This window comes from Castor canadensis, chromosome 1 (genome assembly GCF_047511655.1).
Source record: "Castor canadensis chromosome 1, mCasCan1.hap1v2, whole genome shotgun sequence".
NCBI classification, from domain to species: Eukaryota; Metazoa; Chordata; class Mammalia; order Rodentia; family Castoridae; genus Castor; species Castor canadensis.
The window spans coordinates 10,024,844-10,042,901 of record NC_133386.1 but is presented as its reverse complement, the minus strand read 5'-3'; the positions used below and the strand labels follow the sequence as shown (position 1 = coordinate 10,042,901).

Below are 18,058 nucleotides of genomic sequence, written 5' to 3'. Positions count from 1 at the left end.
TTGTGAAATGGATTCCTAGAAGTCAGATTGCTCCTTTACCAGGTATCTCAGTCATTTTTATGGTGTTACAAGTTACCCCAAAATTTAGTGACCTTACACAGCAACACTTAGCTATGTCTCACGACTGTGTCATAAACTGGGTAGTTCTTCACTCTGCATGTCATCTGGGATGTTGAGGTGGCTACTAGCACCTAACAACTGGATTGGCAGTCCTGCTGGAACTGGAGTGTCTCTAGAATGGCCAGTGTCATCAGAGCATCTATTGGAAATGGGACTGGAGCTTTTGGCTGGAACCTCCTACATGAGTAGCTCCCAGGTGTCCATGACATGGCAGATGTAGTTTAAGAAGAAAGAGGGGGGGTGAATTCGATCAAAGTTTATTATATGCATGTATGGAAATATCATCACAATGAAACCCTTTTGTACAATTGATGTATCCTATGTAAAAGAAGCAGCTTCCAAGATGACAAGCCCCAGTTGCAAGCTCATACAAGTATTTGCTTGCAGTTATTTGCCAGAGACCCATTGGTCAATGATAGTCACATGACCCAGCCCAAAGTCATTGTGGAAGGGGACTTCAGAGGCTGTGAATACCTGGAGGTGTGCTTCTTATGTTGCCAAAAGATAACCTCGCATCGCAAGTACTGCCAAGGCTGACCAATTTTAAGCTAAGCAAAAGTAAAGGATGGAAGGGTGTACGGGTATTCAGCACCATGCTAAGAATGATCACCATCAGCCACTTCAACACTGGGAACAAAAGTATTGCATCGTTGTTTTAACTCAGATTGCTTTTATTATTAGCTCACAACTTTTCATATAATGATTGGCCATTTGCTTTTCTTTCCCTATGATTGGTTTTTGCCCATTTTTAATTTGTTGTTTTTTCTCTTTTGATTTTCAAGAACTCCTGTATATAAGGGAATTAAGCTATTTAATTATGCCTCTTGATTTCTATCTCTGTTTTCACATCTACAAAATAGAAAGTAATTTCAGAACTGGCTCTACCACAGGTTGACGTGAGATCAGGCAGACAAAAGAGGTGGAAGCACACTCACAGGGAAATGTTGTTCCAGTGTTAGGCCTTAGGATGTGTACCTCACTACAGGCTGACCAAACTCATCAGTCACAAAATTTCAGTCGGCTCCTGCCTCTCATGATGTAAACGTAGCCATGATAGAATGAAGAAATATAGTAGTGTCATATATCTATTAAAACTTAGATTTAAATGTTTGATTAATAGCAGGCTAATTGACCCAGTTTCCTTCAGGTTCTGAGCTGGCACTAATGCATATATGCAGCCTCAGTGGTGGTCCACCCTGTGTTGGAAATGGTCTTGTCTCCTCCCATCCATCATAAACTGATCTGAACTCTCTAATTTTCTTTATCCTGATTTTGAAGTAGGTCTGTGCATGAATGTCTATGCTGAGGTTTCTGTGGTGGGTGGTTTGTTTTGTTTTTTTTTCTTTAAGGGAAAAGAAATAACTGTGAACAAGTCATGTCTTCTCCATCACCACTTCATGAGATGGTATCACGAACCTCATTTTGTAGACAAGAATTAACTTAGACGTTAGTAACTTACCCAAGTGGAAGTAGGTGTAGGCCTCTGTGAATTCCATATTGCTGCGTAACTACAACCACAGATTTAACAGCTAAAGATGGCAGAGGTGTAGGCCCTCCCATGTCTAGTCAGGAGTCTAACACAGCATGGCTGGATTCTCTGCTCACAGTCTCACAGACTAAAATGAAGGTGTTGGCCAAAACTGAGTGCTTCTTTCAGGCCCCAGGTCTTCTTCAAATTCATTCAGGTTGTTGGTAGAATTCAGTTCCCAGTTTCTTGTGGTTGTAGGACCAAGGTAACTATTTCCTTCTTGACTGGCTCCATCTCTAACATTTAGCCCCAGATTTAAAGGAATACCTAGATACTCTCCCTTATTGGTTAATGCACAGTCACCTGGTGAGTAACTTTACTTGCATCTGTGAAATCCCTTTTCCATGTTACATACTGTCATCACAGGAGCCCAAGCTCTATGTTCATAGGATCTACCCACACTCAACACGAGGTACGCATACAAAGTACATACTAGACGTGGGGAGTCTTTGGGGCCATCTTAGGACTCTGTTCCCATGTGGGCCATCTGACTCCAGACTTAATGCTTTTTCATTAGTACTGTGGTGTGCCATATAAAATAAAGAAACGGACCACAGAATTTACTAGGATGGATGTGTGGGCTCTTTGGCCTTTGAAAATGCTTAATTTTGTGCTTGTCGTTTCAAATATTGCAGTGCCTGGAAGTACTGAGCCTTTTATGACTCAAGGACAGATGCCCAACAGCAGCATGCAGGACATGTATAACCAGACTCCCTCAGGGGCATTGTCCAATCTGGGCATGGGACAGCGGCAGCAGTTTCCCTATGGGGCCAGTTATGAGCGAAGGTAAGTGTTTGTCAGGAATGGCAATCATTAGAAACCACGTTCGTCTAACACACGTTTCTGAGCCCTGCTAGCAGAGCCACCAATGGCAGCATGGCAAGTGGCGTTCCCTGCCAGAGCTGCTACAGATCACTCAGTGGTCTCGGGTAGTTGCCTTCAGTGGACAGCCATAGCAGGACCGCAAAGAAGGACCTTGTTTCAAGGCAACCAAGTGGCTGTATGTTATTATAAGCAAATGCTCAGATGCATAAACTAGATGTTCAGATGTCAGGCTATGGCAGGAGTCTTCTGCCTAAGAACTGAAGAGCCAGGCCCATCCCATGGCTCGGTTCCCTCCAGTGGCTCCACTGGAGTGACTCAGCTACAGCCCAATGGAGTGGCCCAGCTACAGCCCAGGGGTCCTCTGGGCCCTGCTAGACTCGGACTTTCCAGTACCAGCTCTCCTGCCTGCATTCCCTAGAGTGTCTGTGGGTAGTAACTATACTCAGCTTTTAGCATTCTGGAAAGGTCTTCCAGGTTTGGACATTCCTGGTACTGCATCTTCAAATATTTGCACAAGAATATACTGTGCTCTTAACAAAGCATCTGAGAAATCCAATACTTGGGCATATGGGAGCCTCTCTGAGGAAGCCATCCAAAATCCAAGGGGCATGTCAGGCCATAAGACTGACCCAGACTGGTTTTAACTGGATAGAACAGTCAGTGCGGCGTCACAGAGAGGTTATCAGAAGCTGCACCTACAGTGGTGTGGGGCAGGCTTCCTTTGTGAAGAGATTCCCTCACCTGTGCCCTTACTGTCACAAACACCCTTCACAGTGCTGGAGTGTTCTCTACCGCCCGTGTAAGTGAAATTCATAAACAAAGCTCAGTGCAGTATTTGTGATTTTTAAAGAAAAACATGGAGGCACAAAAAAAGGCCTTTGAAGGCCCTTATACTCACTGTGGTCACACTGTCACACACAGTACAGGGCTGACCTCTAGTCCCTTTCTCCAGGATCTAGATGTGGTGTCCACCCAGGGCAATCTGGTGGTAGCCAGCCCCTCTCACTAGCACACCTGCTGGGAAGGAGAGATGCGTGGAAAGCATTCCTTAGTTTAATACAGAATTAGGACATTTGAAAGATCACTCACCAGGTTAGGTTTCCTCCTGGCATTTTCTATGAGCCTGACTCCTTTGGCAGGGGGCAGTACTGGAATTTAAATTCTGGGCCTTGTGCTTGGGTAAGTAGGCATTCTGTCCCTTGGGCCACACACCCAACCCTTTTTTACTTTAGTTTTCAGATAACTGTCTTGTGCTTTTTGTATGGGCTAGTCTCAGACCATGATCTTCCTACCTATGCCTCCCTCATAACTAGGATTGCAGGTGTGTACCACTACACTCAGCATGTTTGCTGAGATTGGGGTCTCACTAACTTTTTGCCAGGCTGGCAGCAAATTGCTATCCTCCTGAGATCTACCCTCCAAGTAACGGGGATTACAGGTGTTAGCTACCATGCCTAGCTTGAGCCTGGCCATCCTGTGCTCATAGTGACAAGGTGCTTTCTCATTATTGTAATTCTTACCCTCGCCATAATGTGACAAATACCCATTTGTGATATCTGTCTTCATCAGTTAGCCGTAATGTAGCCTTTAATGTGTTGGGTCAGGCCTTTAATTAGGTTTGGGTTATTTTTGAGGGTCCAATAAAAGCTACAGATTTTTTTTCTGATGAAATTAGAAGGACAGTTGTACTGGGACAGATGTTCTTAAAGGATCTCAAGTAAATAGACTTTTCTGTCTCTTCTAGAATGCTTCCTCAAATACTGCATGACCTCAATTTAGGAGTGATTTTTGGTTCCACCACAGTAGAGAGAGATTGTTGAGTTGCCTCTTATGAAAAATGTTATTTGTTCATCTTAAATTTTCGACATGTCAATTATATTTCTTTCCTCCTAACAGTGAGCTTCTCTCCAGAGAATCATGGGAGTTACCATACTTTCCCCGTGCCTATTGACATGCAGTTTTCATATTCTCAGTCCCCCATCAGGTTAGGGATGTATTGAGTCCAATTACTCTTTCTTGTAAGACTCAATGTTACTAACCAAGCCAGTTTATTTTTCAAAATTCCAAATCTGTTCCCCTTGTAAATATGCTGTTTTGATGACATTTATAATTTCTCAATATAATAGCAACTGAAAAATAAATGTGTTATTCATTTCCGTGTTCATATTTGATAGAAGTACATTTCAGTCATTGTTACCCTTTTCTGTGGCTTTTTAGGTCATAGAACTTTGAAATTTTTAGTAGTTGTATCTGTACAATTCAACTCACTCAACATCATTGAAATTAATTTCAAAGTATACCTTTAAAAACTTGAACATTTTATATTTACCATGAGAAAGTGAAAAGCAGAAATATTTTCCATGTTTTAGAACACACAGAAATACTGCTTTTTAGTCTTAAATTCTTGCTTTCATTAATTCCTCCCGTGACAGCATTGTGTGGCAGGGTAGGTGTGGCTTCTACCTCAAAGGAGGATGCCAAAGGCTTGGACAAGTGCTTACAAGGTGCCTGCCTGTTCAACCGGTATTGCTCCAACATCTATTAACAACAGCCAGAGCCAGGAGTCTGGCATCATTCCCAAGATGGGTGTTCCCATCCATCTTGCTAAAAGCCAAAGTGGAGCTGCTGCTGGGGAGCTTGTAGGGTGCCAAGCACTGCGCTTGTGGGGAAAACAAAGCCATTGGGAGAGGAGTTTCCAGAAATGGATTGTTCCTGGCTGTGTTCATCTAAAGTCCTTTGTAAATTAAGTTTTCTTTGAATGCCTCTTTCTAGGCATGAGCCTTATGGGCAGCAGTATCCAGGCCAAGGTCCTCCCACAGGACAGCCGCCGTATGGAGGCCACCAGCCTGGCCTGTACCCGCAGCAGCCGGTGAGTTGGAGAGTGGGTGTGGGTCTCTGCCTTCTGGTTCTCCCCTGGTGGCGTAAACCCAAACTTGTCTTACATCTGAAGATTTTTAGTAAGTATAACAAAAATCATTTGCTTTCCTGAGCATTTAGGATATATTTACCTAGAAAGTAATCCTCGGATTTTGAAATCTGCAAATTAAAAGCAGCTCTTGATATGTGGTATTCTGGACCAAATACAACATGTTACACAAAGCTAAGGACATTGTACTCATGTGTTTACTGAATTCAACCAACCATACATCAAAAATATTGTGAAATTTCTAAAACCATGAGCAGAATGTGCATATACTTTTTCCTTGTCATTAATCCCTTAACAATACAGATAGACCCACTTACCTAACATTCGTTTACATTGTATTAGGTATTCTGAGTAATCCAGAAATGATTTAAATTATGTGACAGCATGTACACAGATTATATGCAAACACTGAGCCATTTTATATAAGGGACTTTAGTGTCCTTAGATTTGGTTATCCCAAGGGTCCTTGAACCAGTCCCCTTGGATACCAAGGGACCAGTTTATGCTCTTACATCAAAAGCCATCATAAAACAGAAATCTGTCACTATTTTAAAGAATACATTAAAAAAGTAACTCATTGTTATATTCTAAGAGTGAAAGTGGTTTTTAAAGCTGATGCTGAGACCATACGTTTTGAGTGAGTGGAGGCAGCTGGACTGGCTAGTGGCAACCATCACAGTGCCGTCATGCCCTTCCCTATGCCTTCAGGACTGGTGCCTAGGACAGAGCTCCCTGCTGTGGCTCTCAGCCATAGGACCCTTTGCTGTTTCTAAACAGCCTTTCAGGTCTGAGGCCTTTTGTAAAACAGAGGAATTTTTTTTTTAGTTTTGCTTTTTGTTTTTTTGGGGTTTTTTTTGTTTTGTTTTGTTTTGCGGTACTGGGGTTTGAACTCGGGGCCTGTACCTTGAGCCACTCTACCAGCCTTTTTCTGGGATGGGTTTTTTTTTTTTTTTTCTCTGAGATCAGGTGTCGAGAACTATTTGTCTGTGCTGGCTTCGAACCACTATCCTAGCCTTCTGGGTAACTAGGATTATAGAACTGAGCCACCAACACCTGGCTTTTTTTTTTTTTTTAGAACTTTTTAATCACAAAGTAGTTTTTACAAATTTGTTTAATTTTTCTAGAATGTATATGTACAGTGAATTATATTACTAAACCAACTGATCTTAAAGAATGCCCAAGTAAAGTGAAAGATCACTAATTAAAATCTGCAGCTTCCATCCACCTGGTTGGCACTAGTCCCCAGAGAGTCCCCAGGAGGAGCGCTTAGAGAAAGGTGCTTTGTGGCAGGAGCCATAGAAAGGATGGTAGGTGAAGTATGAGGGGCAGAATCTGGCTTGGAGGCTTTTCTCTAAAGTGAGGCCTAAGATAGCTCTTTAGCCTAAAAACTTCTTCAGGCTGAGCCTAGGGACCTAGTACATTCCCATGAGGCAAAGTCTTCTGGCTCCGTGGATTGTCTTCGTGTAGCTCCATCTCCTGCCCAGAGTCTTGTCTGTCACCAACACTATGTTGCCCCTATTTTACAGCCAAAGGGAGAGGGAGCTTTGTTTTTCCCACAAAAAGTCTGAAACACATGAACACAAACTTGGAAGCCCTCTTCAGAGTATGTAACATGACATTGTATGTAGTGAAATATGGTCCCTAGATTGTTAGTGCTTATTGTTTCATAGGAGCTTCCCATCTTCATTTTGAAATGAACATCCCACCAGGTAATAACTGTTTGTAACTGTTTTTGCATAATCTGGTGTATGATTATACCTATAAGAGACATGAGTATGGGTTGTCTTATGAATTTCAGAATTACAAGCGCCATATGGATGGCGTGTACGGACCTCCAGCTAAACGCCACGAGGGGGACATGTTCAACATGCAGTATGGCAGCCAGCAGCAAGACATGTATAACCAGTACGGGAGCTCTTACGCCGGCCCAGACCGGAGGCCCATCCAGGGGCAGTATCCGTACCCCTACAACAGAGAGAGGATGCAGGGTGCCGGCCAGATGCCACCACATGGAATCCCACCCCAGATGATGGCTGGCCCAATGCAGTCATCCTCCAGCGAAGGGCCGCAGCAGAATATGTGGGCCGCACGCAATGATATGCCTTATCCCTACCAGAACAGGCAGGGCCCAGGCGGCCCTGCACAGGCACCCCCTTATCCAGGCATGAACCGCACGGACGATATGATGGTACCTGATCAAAGGATCAATCATGAGAGCCAGTGGCCTTCCCATGTCAGCCAGCGCCAGCCTTACATGTCGTCTTCAGCCTCCATGCAGCCCATCACACGCCCACCTCAGTCATCCTATCAGACTCCACCATCACTGCCAAACCACATCTCCAGGGCACCCAGTCCAGCTTCCTTCCAGCGCTCCCTGGAGAACCGCATGTCTCCAAGCAAGTCTCCCTTTCTGCCTGCAATGAAGATGCAGAAGGTCATGCCCACGGTCCCCACATCCCAGGTCACTGGGCCACCACCCCAGCCACCTCCAATCAGAAGGGAGGTTACCTTTCCCCCTGGTTCCGTGGAAGCATCACAACCGGTCCTGAAGCAAAGGCGAAAGATGACCTCAAAAGACATTGGTAAGAACGCCAAAGGTTTGTTCCAGAAAGGAGTTCCAGTTGTAATCTAGAATTTTAATTTCAGCTTAGTTTAGACATGGTCCCTGTTAATCTCAGTGGGATGAAGGTTTTAGGACTACAAATTATCACAGTGTTTTTATATAGGAGCAATAATTGGAAGCCACTGATCCAAACCAAGGAACAGTGCCCGAGAAGAGTTTCAATTAAGATATTTTTAGATTAAAAATATTATTTATGTGAAACATCTGGAAATCCTCAGTAATTATACATTGTGTTTAAACTTAAAGATTTGACCTTAACCAACCCACTTGTCACTGCAATATGTGCTTAGCAGACCTCCTGTGAGGGTGACTGAGAAAACGTGAAAGCATGCCATCCTGACTTGGTAACAACGTTCAGCGAATTTCTATGGGAAAAAGTAGAGCCCTGGCTGTGATGGCATGGAGATAGATGGGTTGATATGGTGCATGGTATATGCTATGATAGGATGTAGAATTGATGTCATCACACAACACTGGCAGGTGCAGACCAAGGAGCTCCTTCACCTACGTGCTGATTTTGCTATTCGTCCTATGTGGTATGGAAGAATACTGATTAGAGATCTGCATGTCTGGGAGTACACACAGTCTTCCTGCATTTCATTTGAAATCCTCTTCACACAGCAAGGGAAATAATAGTTCTTGGTCGTATAAGAAAACCTTTCAAGACTCTCGGGATCACTTGACTTAAAATAATTTTTAATGATTAGAGAAGTAAAGGCATTAAAATAATGACATCAAAGATGTTTTTGATAATTGATATGTAGCATAAGAGAGAAAGTAAGGCATCTTTATTATATATAGGGGGTTATAGGGAGAGAGACTGAGGTCAGACATGAGCACCATTTACTCAGGAGACAGAGATTGAGAGGATTCCAGTTTGAGGCCAACCTAGTCAAAAAGCAAGACCCCATCAATAGACTGCATATGGTGGTGCACACCTGTCATCCCAGCTATGTGGGAAGCATAAATAGGATTGTGGTCCAGGCAAGCCCCAGGCAAAAATGCAAGGCCTTATTTGAAAAATCACTAAAGCAAAAAGGGCTGGAGGCATGGCTTAGGTGGTAGAGGGGAAGCCCTGAATTCAAACTCCCCCGCTTACCATCGTAAAAAGCAGACTCTCCCTTTTCCTGTCCTTTCTATGGAAAATTCAGTGAGTTACCAACTCTTCACCCAAACTTCAGGCTCGCTCCTTTATTAACTCTGAAAAATATTATCTAACTACCACCAAAAAAAAAGAAAAAAATCCCACCCCAAAAAAACAAAATACAGTTATGTATGTTTTTGTGTCTAAACAAATATACTCAAATTTGTGCAGAATTTTAATATTAATATCAGTGCTTGTCTTCAATCTAGGGAAATTTATGTTCCCTCTTTTTTAAAAAGTAAATTTGACCTTTTTATTATAAAAATAATATGTACCTGGCTTAGAAAGTTTGAAAATAGAATTAAAAGAGGGACAGCCTTGGACACTCCCCACACCACCTTACTGTGGGTGTCCAGAGCCCCTCCTGTCCACATGGCTGCGGCAAACAGTGGTGCAGGCAGACCACACACACACACACACCCGCCAGTTCCAGCGCACGCTGCCCAGGCCTCCTGGGCAGCACCTGCTGAAAACTCGGACGCCCATCATGGGCTGATCTCACAGCGTTTATCTGACCACTCTGCCTCAGTAACAGGAGCAGAAAAAACAAAATGTTTACTACTTGTTGGCTCAGACCTCACTCTTGAAAAATCAAATGTCAAAGTGTTAAGGTTTGTCCACAGCGTGTTCTGGGGACAGGAGTGTACACGTGGAGAAAACAGCATGGCAGCATCAACACTGTCTCTCTGAGGATGTGCTGTTCCAGAATTAAATTTTGCTTTTCATTCTGCGTACTTCTGCTTTCTGAAGGTGCCACCTTGAGACACTTGTGCGTGGAGGAAGCAAAAGAAGACTCAGGTTGCTTTGGGTTTGGCTTGATTATTAAACACTGGAGCATTATTATAGACTCTGTTGAGTGGTAAAAGAAATACACCCACAATGACAAGGACTGACTGCTCAATCATGCCCATCCACTTCCGGAGGCACTTTTGGCTCATCTTTAATAGCAAAGCAAAAAGATCATGAACAACAAAAGTTGCCCGTACTTCCATTTAAAATCAGAAGATGATCATGTCTGTTTTTACAAGATTGGTTTAAAATCAGTATTTAGCTCAGCACTCTACTTATTTTCTCTTACTCTTTTGTTACTGTCTGTTCCTTCCTGTTTTTAGTTACTCCTGAGGCATGGCGTGTGATGATGTCCCTTAAGTCAGGTCTGCTGGCTGAAAGTACTTGGGCTTTGGACACTATCAACATTCTTCTGTATGACGACAGCACTGTTGCTACTTTCAATCTCTCCCAGGTGAGCCAGCACCAGTCCAACCAACAACCAGTTAGCATGTTAAAAAATTGCAGAATGCTTAAGCAGATACCTGAGTTAACTGACAGTGACTAGCTAACATTTTTAATCATTGTAGTTATTATAAACCAATACGAATCAATATATAGTTGTCTGAGAATTCATTCTGAGATACTCATTTCAGATTTAGTATATGTATACGCATATAGCTATGTTTCTCATAGGAAAATGGTGACCTGTGTGTAATTATAGCAAAGTTATATTATTGTTTAGAATGAATACTAGCAGGCCAATGGGAATTAATCAAAATGTAACACAGTCATAACTAGAGTCAGTATGAGGAACACGGTTGGTTTCAGTGGGATAGAATCCTGCATTCCAGGAGGACTTGGCATCTTTCTTTTAACCAATAAGAAATTGTATATTATAGGAAATGCATAAAATGCTTAAGACTAGACTAGAAAGGAGATTTGTGAAATTCTCTGTCCCTACTGTCCAGCTAAAACGGGTAGAAACTCTTGGCCACACTTGGTTCTAGGTCTGACCTCTGGGTTGTTTTGAAGCAGTCATCTTAAAGCTGCTACTTTTAACGAGCTTGAAATCCTCCTTTGTTCAGAGTTGGGTTTAATGTACCATCCAGAATAATGGCTGAAAGAGAGAGGAGAACTAAGAAAAATACCCAGGAGTCAACTGGGCTATAGATTTTAAAGGAATATTTAGAAGTAAAAAAATGAGAAAAGGTTATTCTCCCTATGATATATAAACAACTCTGTTTTCTGTGACAAAAACAACCTGTCCAGTTTTCTCTATTGAAATAGGAACAGAATCTTCCACTTCCTCTTTCTTCTCTCACTTATATCATCAGCATAACCTAGAGAGGCAATTTTCAGCAGATAGAAGTATGTTAATGTGGTCATAAGCATTGCAGGAGGTCTGTTTTAACAGAAAATAAGTATTTAAAAAATTTATCCAACCTTCTTTAGATTAATTAACTTTCCTTGTAACAGGTGACTGTGACTAGTTCACACATTTTCAAACCCAGAACTGCTTTATTAAGTCTCCCTTTTCCCCAGGGAAAAAGTAAATTTAAAAAGTAAGGGGAAAAATCATCCAGAATTCCACTTGGAAAATTGTTCCTTCAGGACCCTCAGAGTCAATCTTTGTACAAGTTGGTGCTAAGGTTCCCTGACATCTGGACACTTGCTCCAAACCCCCTTTTAAGAAACCAACAGCAAGCCAGGGGTTGTAGCTCAACCCATAAACCCTAACTACTCAGGAGGTAGTGATCTGGAGGATAGATATTTGAGGCCAACCTTGGCAAACAGTTAAAAGATCCCAACACAGCCAATAAAAAGGTAGGTGTGGTGGTACACACCTCTCATACCAGCTTCTCAGGAAGCATAAATAGGAGGATCCCAGGCCAGGCCAGCCCAGGCAAAAAAGTGAGACCCTATTCAAAAAAATACCTAAAGCAAAAGGGGCTGACAGCATGGCTCAAGTAGTTGAGTGCCTGTTTAGCAAGTTCAAGACCTTGGGTTCAAACCGGAGTACAAAAAAAAAAAAAAAGACAGTAGATAGGAAAGTGTATTGGTTTCCATTAGATCTGTCCTTGAGGAGTCATTATTACACATTACTTACTACTTTACAGTCCCTAACAAATGGCAGGCTGTGTGTTAGGGAGGAGCTAGGTGGTTTGGTCTTGGAATATACAGGTTTCCTCTAGATACAAACATTTACTCAAAGGAAACACAGCTTGTTCTCACAGCCAGTGGTTCTCTCGTAGTGGCTTTTGTCTTTCAGTTACAGTTGTGAATAACTGAAATGTAAAACTGCACTTTATGAAACATTCTAATTCGTTTATCAGGGACTAAATTGATCTGTTCCTAATTCTCATTGTTTATAAGCTTCTACACTGCTAAATTATCTTCTCCAAAAGATTTATAGGGAACGTAAATTAGAGTAACCTATGGCACCTGAGATAAAAATAACCATAAGCCTAAGAATTATAACCATAAAAATTCCCAGCAGGCAAGGATCAGGTAAGTAAGAGAAGAGAACAGAGTCACTCTGGATGAAAGAGCCCATAAAATCCACATACCTACTTCTCCTATACCAAGTTCTTTCCCCTACATCAGAACAGAAAGGTAAAGAGTGGCAAAGCACTCACCTCCAATAACAGAAGTGATATAAAAACGAAGAGTCAGTTTTCAGCTTCTTTGGCAGTGTGAGTCAGCAGTAAGCAGGAAACACGCTCCATGTTGGTTTAGTTCAGCATGCAAGGCTCAGGAAAGAAGGTAGTTCTTGTAGATATTGCAGCGTGCCTTTTGTGGTCCAGCCAGAGAGGAATTCAAACCTGTGCGAATGTCATTTTAAGAATGTACCATAGCACTGAGTACAGTGGCTCACAGCTATAATCCCAGCTACTCAGGAGAGGAGATCGGATTGAGGCCAGCCCAGAAAATAAGTTAGTGAGACCCCATCTTAACACACATGTTGGGCCTATAATCTCAGTACATGGGAGACACAGGTAGCAGGATTGAAGTCCAAGGTTAGCCTGTGCAAAAACATGAGACTATTCAAAAAATAGCTAAAGCCAAAACAGACTGGATCATGGCTCAAGTGCCTGCCTTGCAAACACAATGCCCTGAATTTAAATCCCAGTAATCCCAAAAATAAATACGTACAGTGCCATAGCTCTCAGCCTGTTTGCCCCTCCCAGGCCCAGGCCCAGTCCCAGGTGACGTCATGGCATTATACCTGTTCTTTCTTGTTCTTTTCCTCCTCTCTAGTTGTCTGGATTTCTCGAACTTTTAGTAGAGTACTTTCGAAAATGCCTGATTGACATTTTTGGAATTCTTACGGAATATGAAGTGGGTGACCCCAGCCAAAAAGCACTTGACCGCCGTGCAGGGAGGAGAGATGACAGCCAGTCTTCCACCGACGATTCTGGGAACGAGGAAGATGATGCTGAATGTCTTGATGAGGACGAGGATGAGGACGACGAGGATGAAGATGGCGACAAGACAGAACTGGAGGCGAAGAGCTGCACTGCTGTCCCCACTGCGGATGCTACTGCAGACCCCAAGGAGAAGCCCAAGCAGGCCAGTAAGTTTGACAAGCTGCCCATAAAGATCGTCAAAAAGAACAACCTGTTCGTGGTGGACAGGTCTGACAAGCTGGGCCGTGTGCAGGAGTTCAGCAGCGGGCTTCTGCACTGGCAGCTCGGGGGCGGCGACACCACAGAGCACATCCAGACTCACTTCGAGAGCAAGATGGAAATCCCGCCTCGCAGACGCCCGCCTCCCCCTTTAAGCTCCACGGGTAGAAAGAAAGAGCCAGAAGGCAGAGGTGGTTCTGAAGAGCAGCCAGAGAAAAGCATAGTGGCCACCATCGATGACGTCCTGTCTGCTCGGCCAGGGGCCCTGCCGGAAGATGCAAACCCCGGGCCTCAGGCCGAAAGCGGCAAGCTCCCCTTCGGTATACAGCAAGCCAAAAGTCACAGGAACATCAAGCTGCTGGAGGACGAGCCCAGGAGCCGCGACGAGACTCCCCTGTGCACCACCGCGCACTGGCAGGACTCGCTGGCCCGGCGCTGCATCTGTGTCTCCAACATCGTGCGGAGCTTGTCTTTCGTGCCTGGCAACGACGCCGAGATGTCCAAACATCCAGGCTTGGTGCTGATCTTGGGGAAGCTGATTCTTCTTCACCACGAGCATCCAGAGCGGAAACGAGCGCCACAGACCTATGAGAAGGAGGAGGACGAGGACAAGGGGGTGGCCTGCAGCAAAGATGAGTGGTGGTGGGACTGCCTCGAAGTCTTGCGGGATAACACACTGGTCACGTTGGCCAACATCTCTGGGCAGCTAGACTTGTCTGCGTACACGGAAAGCATCTGCTTGCCCATTCTGGATGGCTTGCTGCACTGGATGGTGTGCCCATCTGCGGAGGCACAAGACCCCTTTCCCACGGTGGGACCCAACTCGGTCCTGTCGCCACAGAGACTCGTGCTGGAGACCCTCTGTAAACTCAGTATCCAGGACAACAACGTGGACCTGATCTTAGCCACACCTCCGTTTAGTCGTCAGGAGAAATTCTATGCCACGTTAGTTAGGTACGTTGGGGATCGTAAAAACCCAGTCTGTCGAGAAATGTCCATGGCGCTTTTATCGAACCTTGCCCAGGGGGACGCGCTGGCAGCAAGGGCAATAGCTGTGCAGAAGGGAAGCATCGGGAACTTGATAAGCTTCCTAGAGGACGGGGTCACGATGGCGCAGTACCAGCAGAGCCAGCACAACCTCATGCACGCGCAAGCCCCGCCTCTGGAGCCGCCAAGCGTGGACATGATGTGCAGGGCGGCCAAGGCTCTGCTGGCCATGGCCAGAGTGGACGAGAACCGCTCGGAGTTCCTCTTGCACGAGGGCCGGTTGCTGGATATCTCCATATCAGCTGTCCTGAACTCCCTGGTTGCGTCTGTCATCTGTGACGTACTGTTTCAGATTGGGCAGTTATGACATAAGTGAGAAGGCAAGCATGTGTGAGTGAAGACTAGAGGGTCACGTGTAACTGGCTGTTTTCTGTTCTTGTTTCTCCAGCGTAGGAAGAAGGAAAAGAAAATCTTTGTTCCTCTGCCCCATTCACGATTTACCAATTGGGAATTAAAGAAATCATTAATTTGAACAGTTATAAAATGAATATTTGCTGTCTGTGTGTACAAGTACATCCTTTTTGGGGTTTTTTTATTTCTTTTGTTTTTTAACCAAAGTTGCTGTCTAGTGCATTTAAACGTCATCTTTTGTTTTTCACAGATTTTCTTTTTAATGTTCTTTTCCATGTTGTATTACATTTTGGGGAAGCAAATTGACTTTAAAGAGAAAGGTTTGGCAAAATATTCTGAGATGGGAGCATTGCACCACACTGATGCATAAAGGTGAAAAGTTTATCAATTTCTTAAGCGTTTTATTCTTTGGAGAATAAAAAAAAAAATTCCGCATCCCAACACCCAAAGCTCTGTGCAATAGAAACGTCTTAGAGATACAGGGATAGGCCCAAAGAGGTGTGCCAGTCGGTATCAGAACTGTGAAGGAAAATGGCTTCTCCACAGGAAAATGGTTACACTAGGCTAGGAGCAAAAACATTGTCTTCTAAGTTAGGGGTGGAGATACGTACCTGACAGCGAGCAACGGAAATTGCTTCCTCACCACTATCGCCATGTCTGCTGTCTGTCATTTGGCCCCATGTGACAGTTCTTCACAATTCCTTTAATCATTTTTTAAATATTTTTTTTACTGCCTATGGGCTGTGATGTATATAGAAGTTGTACATTAAAATACCCTCATGTTTTTCTTTTGTTTTTCTTTTTTTTTAATTAGTACAAAGTTTTTAGTTTCTTTTTCATGATGTGGTAACTACAAAGTGATGGTAGACTTAAATAATTTTTTATTTTTATTTTATATATTTTTTCATTAGGGCCATATCTCCAAAAAAAGAAACAAAAAATACAAAAAACAAAAACAAACAAAAAAAAAAAAAACAAAAAAAAGAGGGTAATGTACAAGTTTCTGTATGTATAAAGTCATGCTCTGTTTCCAGAGGGCAGCTGATCACAAGTTGCTTCCTGAATCAAGGCGTGGAAATGGTTGCATATGGACTGACTTAGAGAGTGGTCACCAGTACAGACACAAAGCAAAACTACAACTAAAAGGAAGAAACACGACTTCAAAGATTTTTCAGTGACAAGAATCCACATTTGTATTTCAAGATAATGTAGTTTAAAAAAAAAAGAAAAAAACTTGTGTAAATTCCTCCTTTTCCTCTGGCTTAATGAGTATCATTTATTCAGTATAAAATCTTTATATGTTCCACATGTTAAGAATAAATGTACTAAATCTTGTTAAGCACTGTGATGGGTGTTCTTGAGTACTGTTCTAGTTTCCTTAAAGTGGTTTCATGGTAACCAAGTTATTCACAGGAAGTAGGAGAAATACAGCAGTGTCCTCCTCGTTAAAAACCCAAAGGTCAGAAAGGACCTTTCCGGTTCACCTACTTTAGAGTGGGGAGCAGCAGTTTGATTTTCTCAAATCATTTAGATAATTAGTCTTTCTTTGAAGCAATTAACTCTACGGACATTGAGGTGTGCTGATTTTCCTTATAGATGGGAGGTGGCTGCCAGCCCACATGAGGTGAGATCTCCAAAGCTTACCGGCCTGAAAATGTAATGATCTGCCTTTTACTAACTCCACCTTAATTTTAATCAAAATCCAATCTATCCCGTGTTTCTTCTATGTGCCTCGAAGTTACTCTGCATTTAGTTTACTCCACCATGTGTAATATTTATATTGTACAATGTTAAAAAGATATGTTATATTGTATGTGGCGGACATAGTGCAAAGTGATTATTTCTGTTTCAGGCCATATGAAATCATATCCTTCCTACCTGGTGCACAGTAGCTTTTTAGTACTCGTCAGTTCTGAGTTAAACTTTTTCTTTCTGGGTCATTGACTGTTATTGTGTAACAATCAATTGCTAAGACGCTGCTGAATCACTATGCTGTTAGTGGACCCTTCTTACTCTGATTCTACCTCTCTCACACCTCTGTCAATCACAGCATACGCAGCAACTCCCAGGCCCGCGCCACACTTGTTACCTTGGCTCACCTTACTCCCAGTTAGACAGGAACATGCAGCTATGTTCAGAGTGAGACGTGACTCCAGTGTCACAAGAAAAATAATCACCCTGCCAGCAGTCTCATCCTCCATCAGCTCCCACACCACCTAGTCAGTCTTACATAACAACACAGCCAAATAGATGTTGAATCAAAGACCCATTTATAATTCTACTTTAAATACGTCTTCTTGTGAAGAACAGATTTAATGTTCCAAGCTTAAAATACAGAGATTTGTAAGAGGGAATTCAATATTCTAATTTCTCTCTTACAGAGTATGAATAAAAGGTGTTTGTGAACTCTGAATTCTTTTGTCAATCACAAGGGTAAAACCACTATGAAAAAGACTTGTTGCGCTTTGAGCTGTAGCCGACCCCCAGAGTGCGGCCACAGAGCGCTCTCCCTGTCACGCAGCAGAGGCCCTAGGTCCTCCAGAAGACCTAGCTCCTTTCTCCGCTCTCACCCCACAATCAAGACTTACCGAAGCCCACGAAGAATTTACGGCCTGCTTCAGATCATCTTGCCTACAAACTGAGTTACTGCTTTGTCCTAAAAATTAAGTTGGTTTTTTTTTCCCATGAGGCTTTTCACAAATTTACAGGATACCCATATTTTAAAATGTGTACCAAAAAAGATTAAAAAAAAATAATAAAGGTGCAAAGAAAGTTTAGTATTTTGGAATGGTGCTATAAAGTTGAATCTGTTGGTATTTGAGTGAATTTTTTGCATGTCACGTAAGAGCTACTGGGTGGCATCTGTTCAAAAAATAGCCGTGTGAGTGTTTGAGTTGAGAAGGGTATAGATCCGTTTCTACTGGTGAATGTGGCTCTTCACAGTCAGTTAAACTGTTACTCAGGTTGTAATGGTAACTTTCTAGAAGCAGACATGGCAGCCTTATGCATTGTCAGCTCTTAAGCGGCCCCTTACAGAAAGCAGACAGCCTTTCCCTGACATGCATCCATTTCCAAACTTGGAAATCTCTGCTCTCCT

The 18,058-nt window shown here is 43.0% G+C and overlaps 1 protein-coding gene across 11 annotated transcripts in view; it reads left to right on the top strand.

The window, feature by feature from the left end:
* Window positions 1-17,367, top strand: part of Arid1b (AT-rich interaction domain 1B) — a 404,160-nt gene extending 386,793 nt beyond the window's left edge. For all 11 annotated transcript variants that reach the window (XM_074071680.1, XM_074071697.1, XM_074071715.1 and 8 more), the window contains 5 exons: window positions 2,284-2,434; window positions 5,246-5,342; window positions 7,198-7,981; window positions 10,279-10,409; window positions 13,196-17,367. In XM_074071680.1, the coding sequence (XP_073927781.1) occupies window positions 2,284-2,434; window positions 5,246-5,342; window positions 7,198-7,981; window positions 10,279-10,409; window positions 13,196-14,917 (2,885 nt within the window). In that variant the 3' untranslated portion in view covers window positions 14,918-17,367. The remainder of the gene's footprint in view (window positions 1-2,283; window positions 2,435-5,245; window positions 5,343-7,197; window positions 7,982-10,278; window positions 10,410-13,195) is intronic.
* The last annotated feature ends 691 nt before the right edge of the window (window positions 17,368-18,058 follow it).